Here is a 15,577-nt window from a genome sequence, read left to right as displayed (position 1 = left end):
TACACAGACACCTTAAGATTCCACTGTTTAATACATATGTATGAGCATACATAAATACAAGGTATTGATTGGTTCCATGTGATATCTATAGTCATTGATCTCTGTTTGAGACAGGATAAATCTATTATTCATGTTGAAGTCTGTTATTTCAGCTTATCTGATTGATCACAAGCAAACCAACTCTTCCAGTTCGTTAACAAGAAACAAACAAAAAAAAATCTTACACAGTCAAATCTCATAATACCAAGATATTCATTAGAAAGCCTGAATGCATCAAGTGTCATCTTCATTTAATAGTAATCGAGTCAGATACTCTGTACAGTCCTGTTGAAATACAAGCAACCTTGATAGTTGCTGACAAAGAAGAGCGACGCAGCCTGAGCTGACAGTAAAAGACTACTCTTACTAATGATCTCTGTTTTGAGGGGCCAGCCCCAAACATGGTTTGAAACCTCAACTGTGTTAAGTCCCTACTGTGATCCAGCCACTATAAAGCAGTTTCTGTTGCATTGAATCCCACCTTAGTCAGATTTGTCCTGATACGCAGTTATGACATTTAAAAATAAAATGAGGCAATTAAAAAAAAAATTCCCTATTAAAGTAAACATTTTTCCCATATATGTACTGTGCATACTAAGTAGAATTCAAACAGTTAACATGGACAGCATTATTAAGGCTGTTCTTGTTTTTGTTTGTTTTAAATCTGCCCATTCAAATTCACAAACAACCACAAATAATCAATGGGACTATTTAAGTAGTAATTACGAATTATATATGTTGGAATGCATCTTGCTGCTACAGTACATCAGTGGCTTCCGATATAATGATCTAATATAGTCCCTGTGAAGCCAAAACGAAAGAAAAGTAGCTCTAGCAGGGGTGAATTAGAGGTAATCTACCTCAGTATTTCAAAAGAAAGGGATCAGAATTCAATGTGGTTGATGACTTTTGAGGTGTTCTATCTAAAGCTGGTCCTAAATATTACATCCAGGTCACCTGCACAAACCATTTTAGAACTAATAAGACATGATTACCTGGAAATGCTATGAAAAAGAAAAAACAGGTCAGTACTTGTATTTTTTAAAAGGCTTAAATATGTAGCTCCAAACCAGGCAAAAGGGAGCTAATGGTACTAGCATATCACGTAGAGGGTGTGCAGGGATTAGTGTGCAAGAATACAAATCTGAACGGATCTACAGAGCAACATGGAAATTTACCTGAAGTCATTTGTAAGCAAGCTTGTACAAAACTCACTTTGATCATCTCTCTGTTCTTTTTCTCTCCTGTCCTTATAATATTCAAGCCTTGCTCTGGCCTGTCTTCACAGTGTAAATTATAGGCATATTAAAGAGAAAAGCGATCGATGGACTGATGTTACATGAGGCCAGCACTAACAAATAATAAACGAGTCCCACCTGTACAGTCTAGAGGCATCCAGAAAAACAAAAATACCCCCAATGAAACCTGTTAGACTCAAGATGTCGCAGATTCCAGTTTCCACAAACGCTGGCATCTTTAATTGCTCCATTGAGTCCTGCTAGAGTTCCCCTGTTTTCTGGTTGCAGCCGTTGCAGACCCTCACGGGGTGGTCCCATCCACGGGACGGCACGGGGCGCCGCTCCTGGGAGCAGTCATCGCACACGCCCTGCCCACAGGCGCGACAGTGGTGGATGGAGAGACGTGGTGAGAACTCCCTTTGGCACTCGCAACAAGAGTGGATGTCCTGATCTGGCACCCAGTAGGCCGGCCGAGCTGCGTCCTTCACTAGGCCTGGAAAAAAAGTTTTTATTTCTCTCACTCTTTTTTTTTTTAAAGTTGTTTCTCTTGCTCGCTATATTATTTTTTAGATCCTATGCTTACCAAGAGGTATATCGATGGCACCAACTACAGCCCCCAAAGTGTTCTGGACAGCCTCTCCAACCTTCCTCGCTATCAGGGTGCCTCCCTCCTCCTCCAACGCAGCGTCCAGCAACTCTACAACATGCACACATCAAATCATATCATGTTGTGAACATTAAAACCGCCTGAACCAGCCCGGCAAACAATACCGCACTCTTAAACTCCCACAGAGAGACTCATTTGTGTACCAGTTGGAATTCCTCTGTTGTGGAAACACGCATCACAGACCCTAACAGGCGCAAGACCCCAGCCCCTCTCAGGGACCGGCCGGGTTTTGGAGGAGCAGGCGTCACAGAAGCCCTCTCCGCAGGCACGGCAGTGGTGCTTGGTGTCGTTGGGCTGGAACTCCTCCCCACATTTATGACATTTCTACGGCACAATAATAAGTAATGCGATTTATCGGCATAACAGGAACATAACAGGAACATAACAGGAACATGGGCTATCACCAAGAAAATGTTTTAGTTACACAAGTGATGTTTCATTCACAACTACACATTCTGGGCCTGTGATTCCTTATATATAGTTAGCTAAATATTGGTTGCATACCAGGATGAGGGAATTGGGTTTCCAGTAGGCAGGAGCAATTTGGTCAGTGAGCCAGGAAGTGACCGCTTTGGCAGGCTTGACGCTGAGTTCAGACACAGACTGAGAAATGTATTTGACTCCGTCCAACAACCTCTGAGCAGCGTTGTTGTTGTCTTTCAAAAAGCCATCAGACTGCAAAGAACGGTGTAAAAACACATAATTACAGTACGCCATAGAAGTTGTGTTTATACAAGCGTCCCTCACAATTATCACTAAATACTGACAACAGTGCTGACAGAAATACAATGCCTGCCTTACCAGCTGGCGTTTGCACTGCTATATTCAGACTTGTGACTAATTATGCTTAGATCAACATGTTCCAGGAGAACATGCGACGTTACTTTTCTGGATATTTACATAAAGTATAAGCCACTCGCCTCATAGTGGCCAAATTCATATGACTCAAAGAAAACAAAAACTGAGCTTTTAGATTTCAGTGGTTTAAGTGAATTCACCGTGGCCTTACCCCAGGCCAGATGTGCTGGATTTCTGTTCTGACCACTGTTTCCACTGGGTCCTGGTTTCCATACCAGTACTGCCTGCTTCTGTAGATCACTGAACAGTTGGGACACTCAATGACATACCTGTAAAAAGACAAAACCATCTCAGTTTCAACACAGGGAGGAAAGATTCCAGAGGTGCCACACACTTTTTATATCAACTGTGCTCAATTTTTCATAAACTTTAAAGGGACATATGAAGATATTTATGAAAAATCATTCTATACTCGCAGGACTCACCCTGACCAAGCGTAGATGGCCAAGCCAAACCACGGCGAGTCAGACGAGGCCGTCGTTTTGGGAACCACTATGACTTCCTTTCCCCTTTCGTAGCAGGCCTGAGAAGTTCAGCACAGTTGCTCAGAACCTTGTCAAGCAGGTATACTTCAAATGTGGCGTAGATGTATATTTGTACTTGCCTTGCATGTGTAGATGCGGTTGTCGTACTGTGCAGAGTACCGGCAGCGATGTTTGGCTTCATGGTCAAGACCTTCCTTTAGGTGATTCATGCTCCTCTTACAGCCTGACCTGAAAGTTGGTGCCCAGCAAGTCAGCAAGTTTTATAAATAAGTAAAAGTAAAAGGTACTGGCAGTGATGATGCTGTAGAAATCTGATTTAAAGTATTTTTGATATTTTTTTTAGCAAAGCAGGGACACGCACCCACAACTGAGGCAGATGCTGGAGCAGGTAAAGTATTCATCTGGAAAGAAGGAGTTACTGGTCATATGTTCATCTGGAATCTCCCCACTGAAGCGCTCACTCAGGGCCTGAAAGAAGGCCCCAGGTGGAGATGGGAAAGGTATAAACATTTCCATTGGCTATGCCAAAACATACTTAAATGTAAGCACAGCTACCTGCAGGGCCTTGAAGATGACACTGGCAGATCGTGGCGAGCGTGTCGTATTGTTGTCCAGCTGCTGCTCCAGGCTGCGGAGCAAACCACTGAAGTCCGTGGGAGGGTTGTAGGTTCGAGTCCCACGGTACTGGATGGAGCTGAATGCTTCCGGAAATAAGCCCAGCTTCCTGAAACGCTCCTGGATAAGGCGCTCAGCAGATTCTGAGGGCGCGTCTAAATTCGGGGTACACATACAGATGGAGACAAAGTATTGAGGCAGTGGTTTGTGTGCTTATCTTTGAAAAACACTGAGATGAGACAAACTTCTTTGATGTACCTGATCCTAGTAGATTGGTGTGGACAGTCTCGTGGAAGATGATCACCGCGGGGCCCAGGGTGGACAACGGTACATCAAGACCACAGCGATTGGTAGTTGCCTTTAATTCTCTAGTGAAATGTTTCAGGTAGGCATCTGATGCATCACCAAGGAACTTGAAGAGATCGTCATGGAGACGGTCAGCGTGTGTCCGGTAGATTACCACATCAGAGATAGCCAGGACCTTGAGGAGCAGCCGAGTTCTCTGACCCTGATTAGCCCCTGATGAGTTTAAAAAAAAGAAAAAAAAAAGAATCATGAATGCCTGCCTGCTTCTACCCCCGTTTGTTTCATAATATTAAGTAAATCAATAATTTCATACCAGCTCCAAGCAGTCCCTCTGTATCGATGACTACAAGCCGATGCAGAGGGTCCATAGCTGCCCAAACACCCACAGTGCAGGACTCCTGAGTGGGAGACGTCTTGAACACTTCTCTCCCAAGAAAGAACGTATGGTTCAGGGTGTAGGATTTTCCCTCACCAGTGTTCCCAAAAATGGAGACCACCTTGAGAAGCTCATCTGGACTACAACCCAGTCTGCTGACAAAGTCCTCCTCATCCTTCACCTGAGAATGCAGACAAGATCAGCTCAATCGTTGTAACGCATCATTAATAAAACACCATCAAACGCCGAGTACCTCAACAAGTGCTTACCTGCATTTCCTCCTTCTCATCCACTAGCAGGAAGCTGCGCACCTTCTCCAGTTTAGATTTGAGGATTTCCATTTCACTCTCCCCAGCACTGACACTGTTCTCTTGAGGAGCTTTGGCAGGTGGGTAAGATACCAGAGGGTGTTTCCTCTTGTTGACTCCCCCGTGGGTGCGTTTTTGGCAATCCAAACACAGGTTGATCTTACAGCCCTGGCAGCGGACCACCGCTCTGAGTCTTCCAGAGCAGCTGCCATCCCCTTTGCAGGAGTCACAGAAAGGAACGTGGCCCGAGGCGACCCGAACCCGGTCGTGATTCCTCATGCGCTCCTGCCGATGTAGCTCCAGTTCACAGCGGGCACACTGCAAGCTGCCACACTCATCGCATTCAAACACAGCCTCGTCCGAGCCCCCACAGGCATAGCTCTCCTGACAGACCAGGATGGTGCTCATTCCTTTGTTTACAGCTGGACCTTGACCACTCATCTCAAACCTGTGAGGTCAGGAATCCCCTGGTGTGAAAACAAGTATAAAGGATTACTGTGGGTAATTGGGACGGCAAAAGCACTGCAGGAGAGGGCACAAGGTTATGGCACCGTCTTGTGAATCTATATAACCAGATGTCAGATAACCTGTTTTGTTGAAATACTGAAAAAAAACCAAAAACAAATTCACTCATGAGCAGTACCGTCAACAAAACGATAGCAATCCATGCCCCTTTTCTCTCTCCTTACTTTTTAATGGGGATATTCAGTTTATTAAAACAGCAAAATTAAACACACAAAACTCGGACTAGTTTGTTTACCTTTTGACACAACAGCTCTGTAGCTAACAATAGCTGGCCGGCATCTGTTTTCTTGTTCTGGTAACGCTAACTTTCTACATGAGAGTATCCCACACTGTTCTATACATTAAAAATGCCTAAAAACAGGCATTCAAACTCAGTAGTAAAGAGTCATTAGCTAACAGCATTCACACAAAGAGACACTCCTGAAACAAACAACCTTCTTTTGAGTCGACTGACCTAACAGTTGCTACCAGTCCGACGGCTGTCTCGTTAAATAACCTGCTGAATCGACACAGTCTAAAAGTGGACACGTACACTACCTAACACCATACCGCCGAATGCCACGGAGAGCTGACGCTGGAGGGGGGGCAAAGTTAGCAAGCTGTTATTGTGTCAGACCCCTGTAGATGTTGCTGCTTTTACATCAGCTGATCGGCTTGTTTTTATCCAGAGGTCAAAAGTCACGGAAGCACAAAGCATTTTGGGAAACGAAGGCCTTGCAAGTGACATGGAAAAGCGCTTACTAAAGACGAGCTGTTTGTAACCTGTTTATGGCACATACACCAACGTATACCCCGTATTTGACTTTTACAGACTGTTTGACGAAAGCTGTGGACCAGCTTGAGTTATTGACGGAGATATCGACGAAAAATCAATCGTTGCCCAGAATGCTTTGCTTTTTCCAGCGACTATAGGGTCTGCTTTTGTTCTACACCAGCGTGGGCCGTAGGCACAAGCTGAGACGGAGACAGAAGCTGAAACTGACACGCATCTCGTTGATATCAAACGAAGAATAATAAATGTTACACTTACAAGTTGTTCTATGCATTAAAGTACATTTAGTTGTTTTATGAACGAGTTTTTTCGCGGTCTTTTGCTTTTGTGTATGCGAGAGCCCCCCACCCTTTCTGGACACCCCGGTGTAGAAAAACAGTGCAGCCACATGAGTGGGGATGGATTGTGGCACCACTACAGTTGTAGTTGACTCTTTAATTCAGCTCTTTAGCTATTTTTCCCTTTTAATTCATTTAAAGCATATTACTTTAAGGAGCTTTCTTTTTTCGTCATCATTATAAATTTATCACCGCCTGTCTTAATGTGCTGCTGACCCTGTCTATTTGCAGTTAACAACTAATGCTAGCTCGATGCTAACTTGACAGGGTAACCGCGTTGACACCATACAAAGGTCATCACTCGTCTTTTATGCTCATTCACCTCGTTTCGCTGTTCAGTCGTCATGGAAGACGAAGCCTTCACTGACATTAGCGGTAAACCAATCTCTCTGGACTGTCAGAGTCACTCCAGCTTTTGCAGGGAGTTCATTATCAGCTCCCCAAAAGTGTCCATGGGCAAAGTGATGGTATACACCTGCTCCGTGTGGCTTCTGGCATATGCAGTGTTCTTCTTCACCCAGGTAAGATGATGAAGGCGAGACCAAAGTGATGCAGATTTACTGACAAATCCTTCTCACTGTGGGGTTGAGGTGCAAAGTTTCTGAGGACAGCGAGACAGTGGTGAGGTGTGCAGTAGGAGCCGTAGGTGGCTTCAAGGTGGAGTGGGATTGCATCAGGGATCTGCTCTGAGCCCCTTCTTGTTTGCGATGATGACGGTCAGGCAGGAGTGTCCATAGACTGATGTTTACAGAGACACTGTGATATTTCCAAGCTACCTTGACTACCATGACCCGGACGCATCCATCAATCAATCCATTCATTCGCTTCCACTTTTCCAATTCAGTGCCGCAGGGGGTGCTGGATAGGTCCGCAGTCTGTCGTAGGGCTAACACAGACAGACAGACAACCACTCGCTCTCATATTCACACCTCTGAGCAATTTAGAATCACCAATTAACCTAACCCAACTAATTGCATGTTTTTGGACTGTGGGAGGAAGTCTGAGTACCCGGAGAGAACCCACGCTGATATGGGGAGAACATTCATACTCCACACAGTAAGGCCCCCTCCAGATGGAGGGTGGTGGTACCCTCTTGCTGTAAGAGAACAGTGGTAACCACCACCACCACCATATATATCAGATAAAGGATGTTGAATATGGAGCTGGCAGGCAGGAGGAAATGAGGAAGACCATAGAGAAGATTAATGGATTTACATGAAGAGGATTGGTGTGACATAGGCGGGATAGGGTTTGATAGAGACAGATGATCTGCTATGGTGACCCCTAAACGGAGCAGCAAAAAGAAGGCAGAATACAGTTCTTTCTTTCTTTCTTTCTTTCTTAAAGATACTTGTTGTAATCAGAATTTGTAAAATTGAACACTAATTCCCACCACAAGGGGCCAGTATTTTACAAGAAAGTCTCAATCTAGTCGCCCTGTCTAAGATCGAGACGATGCACTTTTTTAGTTAGTGCAGTAATTTTGCAGCATTTTTTTTTTTAAATGGCTCTGGGTTCTTTGTGTTCAAAGCTGTGCTTGTTACATGAGCGTCCAGTGTGATCATTTAAAGTAAACTTTATTGTCATCTCTGCTATTTACAGTACAGTATATAGAGAGACGAGATGACGAGGCTCCAGTTCCATTCAGTGCAAAATAACAACAATAAATGTAGGAAGAGTAAGAATAAGAATAAATATATATACACTTTGAGACTTTTCCAGTGATGAAAAAGTAGTTGGATGTTTACTGTTGTTTTGTTTCACATCATTTCTGTTCTTTCCAACTGAGCGTGGTTTCTTTCCGGGAGTGGGTGATAAAAGTCACTTTTCAGGTGCATCGGCCATTGTTTGCTGATCCATTCACTAGGATATCTCTCTATCAGCATTTCCTCTTCCTCTTCTGTTGGACTCAGAATAGACTGGATGCCACACCATTAGTATCCTGCAAATTGGCATCATGCAAAAAAATTTTAATTTACAATGATTATTTTTAATTTAATACTTTTCCTCTCTTGCAGAACACTGCCGTTCTGTCTGGCGCTATTCTTGTCACCCTTGTTGGCATGATGCTTCACATCCACTTTGTGAAGGTAGACCACGAGTCCCTTCTCGTCATTGGCTCCTTAGGCATCCAGGTGTCCTCCAGCTATGCCTCGGGCCGCGAGATAACCACTTTCATTGAGATGAGCAAGATCAAGGATATTGTCATCAATGAAGCTATTTACATGGTGTGTTGGTGAACCTGTGCCTCTGTACTTGTGTGACATGTTGACATTTTCTCATGTAGTTATTCTACAGTTTGCCACGGAAGATTGGATTAACGTCTAATGCTTTTATTTCAGCATCAGATCATCTACTACCTCTGTGTACTGTTGAAGGACCCCTCAGAGCCCGATGCAGTGTCAAGTGTTGTGCCATTGTTTCAGGTGAGGATGAACATATCTCAAGAGCCTGTTTAGTGACTTGATTACCTGCAGGGCTGTTGATGTGGTGTCATTCATAGGAACCTGTTTTTAATTAACTCTATTTTTTTCCCTTTAGAGTTCAAAGCCAAGGCTGAACTGCTTGGTGAAAGTCTACAAAAGCTGTCAGGAGATTCTTTCAAAGTGCCAATGAAGCACATGTCATACAGGAACACCTGAGGTCATTCACCATGTTTTTCTTTTAGCCTCTTCCTTGTTTGTGTTAATACATCTTAGGTGTATTTTATATACATTGCATTTCTTAATGTTTTGCTTTCAAGGATAATGGTGTCATAATGTTGTACTGTGTTACATGATTAATTTAAAATAAATAAAACACTGGTCTTGACTACTTGTTTAAACCTAAAAAGTCAAATTCTTTAACTTGAAATGTAACTTGTAATGTAAGATCATAAAAATAATATTTAATCTTATAGTTTTTTTATACACTTAGAATTCCACAAATGATACAAGTTTGTGTATTTTGGCGCCATTAGCACACTCTTTTGTGTATTTGTTTTTGCCCCCCCCCCAAAAAAAAAAAAATTAATAGAATATAACAAACCAATATTCATTAATTACATAGATATTGGTAGCATTTGCTCATCTTTAAAAGTTTTAGTTGTTTAGTTTTACCACTAGGGGGCAGCACTACTCACAAACTTTTGGGTCCACGCATCAGTTTCTACAAGTGATTCAAATGTACACCACGTCCTGTTCTTTGTTGGCTCATCGTTTTTTTTTTCCATGAACTGCTTTTGAATATAATCTCTGTGAGAAAACAAAAGCCTATAAGGCAACAGTTGTATATGTGTATAAGATGGACTGTGTGTGTGTGTGTGTGTGTGTAAAATAAAGATCTACACCCTTTTCCTAAAAGTATTTTCACTTCCTCATATCTACTTGCACCTTCATCTCTTAGGAACAGTAGGTCACGTTTACCACTGAAGTCTGAAATATCACTGTTGGCATACCAGACCTGTTTTCAGAACTGTTTTTCAAGGTTACCTCATCAACAGAATGACAATCAATATATTGTTATTGCAGTAATTGTATTCTTTTTATCCTGCAGCTGTAACACTATAATTACTATAATAACCCTTGTGGCATCAGTAAAGTGTCTACCTATTACAGTGTGAATTTTTTTTTTAAAGTGTGACATTATAAATGTTAATACACCAATAACTGTCTAACTGCCTATCAGATTAATGCCTAGGCCACTCACAAGTCATCGCCACCTTTCACTTCTGTTTCCTCTTTTTAGGCCTTATTTTTGTAGGGCCTTTTCATGGCGACTCAGTAAATTCAAGTCAGACCCGTGTGTGAACTCCATGTGGTACAGACCAAAAAAAAACCCCCCAAAAAACAAAAAAAGCAGAAGGGTGTGATTTTCACGGGGTGAAGCATCGCACTGCTGTGAGAAGTAGCCCCTTGACAGGATAATAGTCCCTCCTGGAGGTGTAAAACAGCCAGGAGCCAATTCAAGAAGAAAACCTGGGAGTGACCAGGAGTGGCACCTCTGGGCTTTTAAATAGGCCCCATAAAGCAGGAGGAACACCATCACCCCCCCCCCCCCCCCCTCCACCTAAGTAGGGGAAAGATTTGAAACAGCAAAAACCCTGTGAGCTAGAGCTGTGGACCGTTAATTGCCCATGATAGCAGCAGGGCTGTGACGATTGTGCCTCCCCTTCTGTGTATGTTGTGGACTCACGTATTGTAATGTATGAATTCAGTCAAATGTGTTTTTTATATAAAGACTGTATTTCTGTTATCTAAGCAGATGGCAGATGCTTAAGATCAGCTGAATGTTTTGGGTGTGAGAATCTTGTGCTTCAGTGGGAGAGGAGGGGCGTTAACCCCTTTACCTCCTGCAGTGCGCACACACATACACACTTACACCCACACGCCTGCACACATTTGTTTTTTTTGTTTCTGAGACATTAAAACAGAATTCCCACACTTTCCAAACACTCTAAAGTAGATTTGAGGTATAATTCAACGTTTTCCCCAATAGTCATAATAATTTTCTTCATGGAAGAGACAGCACCACTCTTAAGGCTGATCAGCAGCAGCTTAACTTAGCATGAAGACAGGGGACTCTGAAATAATAACCCCACCTTCCTAAATGCACTGCGAAAATACACAAATTTATAAATTATTATTGGCCGGGTCAAATCTCACAAACACTAAAGCACAAACAGAAACTCTGAGTCTTGACTGCTTTCAGACAATAAAAGACTGAGGTAATTACACCAGTGTAAAGCAGATTAAACCAGGAATATCAAAGCAATTAAAGATCATTCAAATACGAGCACTAAAATCCATGCCTAATAATATATAATAACTACTGATAATAAGACACTCAAAATCGTTTCTTTTAGTGCATTCTGAAAATGTTCAGTGTTCATATGCAATACATATGCAAACTTTGGATTAAACAAATAGATCTAGCGAGTGAGGGGATGAACTTTAATTTTGAATTAATACGAAATCTTTTCACAAACACAACCCCCACCCCAACCATGCCCACCCACCTCACCATCTGAGCTGTAGTGGAGATCTCAGGGATAGGCACGATTGTGGCTCTTTTTCACTCTTCGCACTACGGTCACCTCGGTGAGCCGAGCAGAGTTCGAACTTCTCGATTAATTAAACTTTTAAAAGCAGAAAGTGAGATTGGTTCAAACTGGTAGAAGTTGGACGGAGATCCACCAGGAGGAAGAGGATTCACCACAACAGATGAGAGAGTGGGGTTTTTAGAAGTGAGATTTTCCTCATAAAATAATTGAAAAATTGCTCACAGAGAGCTGGGGAGGCAAAGTCTAGTTTATCAGGGCAAGGATTGATGGCAGAATTGAACATTTTAAACAGGGCCCGGGGGTTATGGCTATTAGTCGCAATGATGTCGGACAAAAAAGCGTCCTGATATATAGTGCGGCAGCTACGTAAAATGTAGAGGGATACCCGAAGCTTATCTTTTTTCCACCTCCTCTCAAATTGATGACAGATAAGACGTAAATCTCGTATATATAGAGTCATTTAACCAGGTTTGAGGGGAGGATCTAAGACGCTTTACATTAGACTGTACACTATACCACCACCCATCCATTTTGCTCCACTTATCCAACTCATGGCTATGGTTGGGCATGAGCCTATCCCGTACCCCAGCAGGAGGCTGGGTACAACCGGTACTACGGTCAGTTAAGTCAGCCATTAACCTAACGTGCTGTGGGACTGTGGGCGGAAACTGGAGTACCTGGAAAGAACCCAAAACCAGGACCTTCTTGTCCTGAGGCGATGTTGCCCTTTCCTTATACCTTTAATTCTAGTATTTATGCCAAGCCAACCGAAGGCTAGCTCCAGCTACGTATTAACGATACAAACATTTACATGATGGTATTCTCATCTCTTTCCAAGATCGATAATCTAATAATAATATATACATTTTATAAAGGATCCAAGGTACTTGTTGTTAAAAGTCAACACACTCAAATTCATTCGCTTTACTTCCACTCCATGTTTTACATGTAATGTTCGGAGCTTTATGCTAAAAAATCAAAATGAATGAACTGCACAGAACACACATGTTAGGGCAGTCCACTGAAATTAATTGTGTGCTGCGGTTTTTCATTTGTTGGATATAAGCTACTCTTTGTATTCACAATGTTCTGTCCTTGTATTGTTGTGCTGTGTGTGTATGCGCACCAGTTCCTGGCTGACAGGTGCAGGAAGAAAACGTTATTGTATTGTTTAAAATGTGTCAGTTTATCTTCTTTATCTACCAGTTCAAACAGGCAGGAGCAACATGATGTCAGTTTGGATTTGAATCTCAAAAAGAAAAAAAAAAAGCCTTCCCCACCTCACTGGCAACGTCACAGGGGCTTTTACCGGTCACTTATCTCTCCTCCATGTTGAACACTGCCTACAGTGCTTTGGTAGAAGTGTAAAAGTGTATTTTTCCGGTGGGACTCGCATTTACATGTCTCCCTCGGGGGGCGTTTTTATCCACGGATAGTTTTAATCTGCCTGACATGGAAAGCTTAGGAAAAAAACTTCTTGCACTGGAGCTCCACCTGGCTGGCCTCCCACCCCTGACTCCAGCTGCAGAGCCTCATTGTTCTTCAGTTCAACGCTAAAAATGTGCTTGATCAAGCCTCACTCAAAACAAGCCTTTGTCTTTATAGTGTGCTTCCAAGGGCCAAGGGCAGGCTAAAGAGAAACACACCTTCTAAGTTAATGTTTTTTCTTTATTTTTTACTACTTCCTACGTTGTAGATACATACAGAACACATTAAATATATGAATTTAATATATATATATATATAAATTCCCCACTCGCCCCTGCGGGCGGTCAATCCTTCAAGCTCAGGTCCTGAGGCCTGGGAGCTTGCTCCAGCTACGTATTAACAATACAAACATGAGGGACCTATATATATGTGTATATATATATATGTGTATATATATATATGTGTATGTATATATGTGTATATATATATGTGTATGTATATATGTGTATATATATATGTGTATATATATATGTGTATGTATATATGTGTATATATATATGTACATGTATATGTATATGTATATATATATATATATGTATATGTGTGTATATATATATATATATATGTATATGTGTGTATATATATATATATATATATATGTATATGTGTGTATATATATATATACACACATATATATATATATATATATATATATATATATATATATATATATATATATATATATATATATATATATATATATATATATATATATATTCTTGTCTTTATGTCAGTGGCTTCTATCTCCTCCTTTGGCCAGCCTATTACCCCAGCAGGGTACCTGATCACGGGCAGGGCGTACGTGTTGATGGCCCGGATCTTGTTCTTACCATTCAGCTGACTCCTCAGGACTTGCCTGACCCTCTGCAGGTACTTGGTGGTTGCAGCTTTTCTAGCGGCCTCTTCATGGTTCCCATTCGCCTGTGGGATCCCCAAGTACTTGTAACTGTCCTCTATGTCTGCAATGTTGCCTTCTGGTAGTTCAATCCCCTCAGTTCTGACTACCTTCTGACTACCTTCCCTCTCTTTGTTACCATCCGACTACACTTCTCCAGTCCGAACGACATTCCAATGTCATTGCTGTATAGCCTGGTAGTGTGGATCAGTGAATCGATGTCTCGTTCACTCTTGGCATACAGCTTGATGTCATCCATGTACAGGAGGTGGCTGACAACTGCTCCGTTCTGTAGTCGGTATCCGTAGCCAGTCTTGTTAATGATCTCACTGAGGGGGTTCAGGCCTATGCAGAACAGCAGTGGGGACAGAGCATCTCCTTGGTAGATCCCGCACTTGATGGTGACTTGTGCTATGGGCTTGGAGTTGGCCTCTAGTGTTGTACGCCACATCCCCATTGAGTTCCTGATGAAGGCTCTTAGGGTCCCATTGATCTTGTACAATTCTAGGCATTCCAGTATCCAGCTGTGGGGCATTGAGTCATAGGCCTTCTTGTAATCAATCCAGGCAGTGCACAGGTTGGTCAGTCTGGTCTTGCAGTCTCGGCTGACTGTTCTGTCTACCAGTAGCTGGTGTTTTGCGCCTCTGGTATTCTTGCCAATTCCTTTCTGTGTCCCGCTCATGTATTGACCCATGTGCCTGTTCATCTTAGCCGATATGATGCCTGACAGGAGCTTCCATGTAGTACTGAGGCAGGTTATTGGTCGGTAGTTGGAGGGGACCGGTCCCTTCTTGGGGTCCTTGGGGATCAGGACCGTCCGACCTTCGGTTAGCCATTCCGGGTGTCTCTCGTTAACTAGCAGCTGGTTCATTTGTGCTGCCAGACGCTCGTGGAGTGCAGTCAGCTTCTTTAGCCAGTAGGCGTGAACCATGTTGGGCCCTGGTGCTGTCCAACTCTTCATACTGGAGACCCTTTCTTGGATATCTGCCACTGTGATGGTTACTGGACCTTGTTCAGGGAGGTCGCTGTGGTCTGCCCTCAGATCCACGAGCCACTGAGCATTGCCGTTATGGGTTGCGTTCTTCTCCCATATGCTCTTCCAGTATTGCTCCGTCTCCAGCCTTGGTGGTGCTGTTCTCTTATTATTATTGTTCCCTTGCCACTGAGAGTACACCTTTGCTGGTTCTATGGAGAACAGCTGGTTTATTCTCCTGCCTTCTATCTCTCTGATGTACCTCCTCAAGCGGCTGGCCAAGGCTGTGAGTCTTTGCTTGGCAGTTTCCAAGGCCTCAGGTATGGACAGCTTGCTGTATTTCTTATGCACCTTCTTTGTCGCACCTTTCTGCAACTCCGTTAGTTGGCTAACCTCCCTCCGTGCTACTTTGATCTTGCCCTCTAGCCTCCTTCTCCATGGAGGGTACTGCCCCTTGTCGCTGTTCAACTTGTAGCCAAGCATCTCACTGATCACTGCTGCCATATTGTAGATCAGCTTGTTAGTGTCGGTAATCGTGGTTGTAGGTATTGTCCGTAGTGCTGCATTAACATCATCTAGCAGACCTTCTGAGGGTACTTCACGTAATCTTGGTAACCGGCTACGGGGGATCCAGGTTTCAAGCTTGGCCATGA

The 15,577-nt window shown here is 42.9% G+C and overlaps 2 protein-coding genes across 7 annotated transcripts; one reads left to right on the top strand and one right to left on the bottom strand.

Moving 5' to 3' along the window:
- Positions 1–12: 12 nt before the first annotated feature.
- On the bottom strand, positions 13–6,908 carry zfyve1 (zinc finger, FYVE domain containing 1). Of its 6 annotated transcripts, none has more exons than XM_026143634.1 (13): positions 6,850–6,908; positions 4,854–5,359; positions 4,522–4,765; positions 4,161–4,421; positions 3,843–4,057; positions 3,649–3,755; positions 3,407–3,515; positions 3,228–3,325; positions 2,954–3,071; positions 2,449–2,619; positions 2,088–2,268; positions 1,861–1,974; positions 13–1,770 (listed from the first exon to the last, which is right to left on the bottom strand). In XM_026143634.1, exons 2-13 carry the CDS (start codon positions 5,331–5,333, stop codon positions 1,538–1,540), a joined length of 2,331 nt encoding a protein of 776 aa, XP_025999419.1. In that variant the 5' UTR covers positions 5,334–5,359; positions 6,850–6,908; the 3' UTR covers positions 13–1,537. The 6 variants fall into 6 exon arrangements, with proteins under 6 accessions (XP_025999419.1, XP_025999413.1, XP_025999415.1 ...); XM_026143628.1 differs by lacking the exon at positions 6,850–6,908 and adding an exon at positions 5,653–6,290; XM_026143630.1 differs by lacking the exon at positions 6,850–6,908 and adding an exon at positions 5,872–6,290.
- Positions 6,549–9,868, top strand: pigh (phosphatidylinositol glycan anchor biosynthesis, class H). Its single transcript, XM_026143640.1, has 4 exons — positions 6,549–7,048; positions 8,546–8,755; positions 8,870–8,953; positions 9,069–9,868. The coding sequence occupies exons 1-4, from the start codon at positions 6,872–6,874 to the stop codon at positions 9,141–9,143; spliced, it is 546 nt and encodes a 181-aa protein (XP_025999425.1). The 5' UTR covers positions 6,549–6,871; the 3' UTR covers positions 9,144–9,868.
- The last annotated feature ends 5,709 nt before the right edge of the window (positions 9,869–15,577 follow it).

Source organism: Astatotilapia calliptera, chromosome 15 (assembly GCF_900246225.1).
Source record: "Astatotilapia calliptera chromosome 15, fAstCal1.2, whole genome shotgun sequence".
Classification (NCBI taxonomy): Eukaryota; Metazoa; Chordata; class Actinopteri; order Cichliformes; family Cichlidae; genus Astatotilapia; species Astatotilapia calliptera.
This window is presented reverse-complemented; position numbering and strand designations above follow the sequence as displayed.

What these genes read in the sequence shown, in the direction of transcription:
- zfyve1 (XM_026143634.1), bottom strand. Translation starts at nt 5,333, where the DNA reads ATGAGTGGTCAAGGTCCAGCTGTAAACAAAGGAATGAGCACCATCCTG. An exon ending in CACCAATCTACTAGGATCAG is followed by an intron (nt 4,058 to 4,160) that starts GTACATCAAAGA and finishes CCCCGAATTTAG; the next exon opens with ACGCGCCCTCAGAATCTGCT. An exon ending in ACCGCATCTACACATGCAAG is followed by an intron (nt 3,326 to 3,406) that starts GCAAGTACAAAT and finishes TGAACTTCTCAG; the next exon opens with GCCTGCTACGAAAGGGGAAA.
- pigh (XM_026143640.1), top strand. Translation starts at nt 6,872, where the DNA reads ATGGAAGACGAAGCCTTCACTGACATTAGCGGTAAACCAATCTCTCTG. An exon ending in TCAATGAAGCTATTTACATG is followed by an intron (nt 8,756 to 8,869) that starts GTGTGTTGGTGA and finishes CTTTTATTTCAG; the next exon opens with CATCAGATCATCTACTACCT. An exon ending in GTGTTGTGCCATTGTTTCAG is followed by an intron (nt 8,954 to 9,068) that starts GTGAGGATGAAC and finishes TTTTCCCTTTAG; the next exon opens with AGTTCAAAGCCAAGGCTGAA.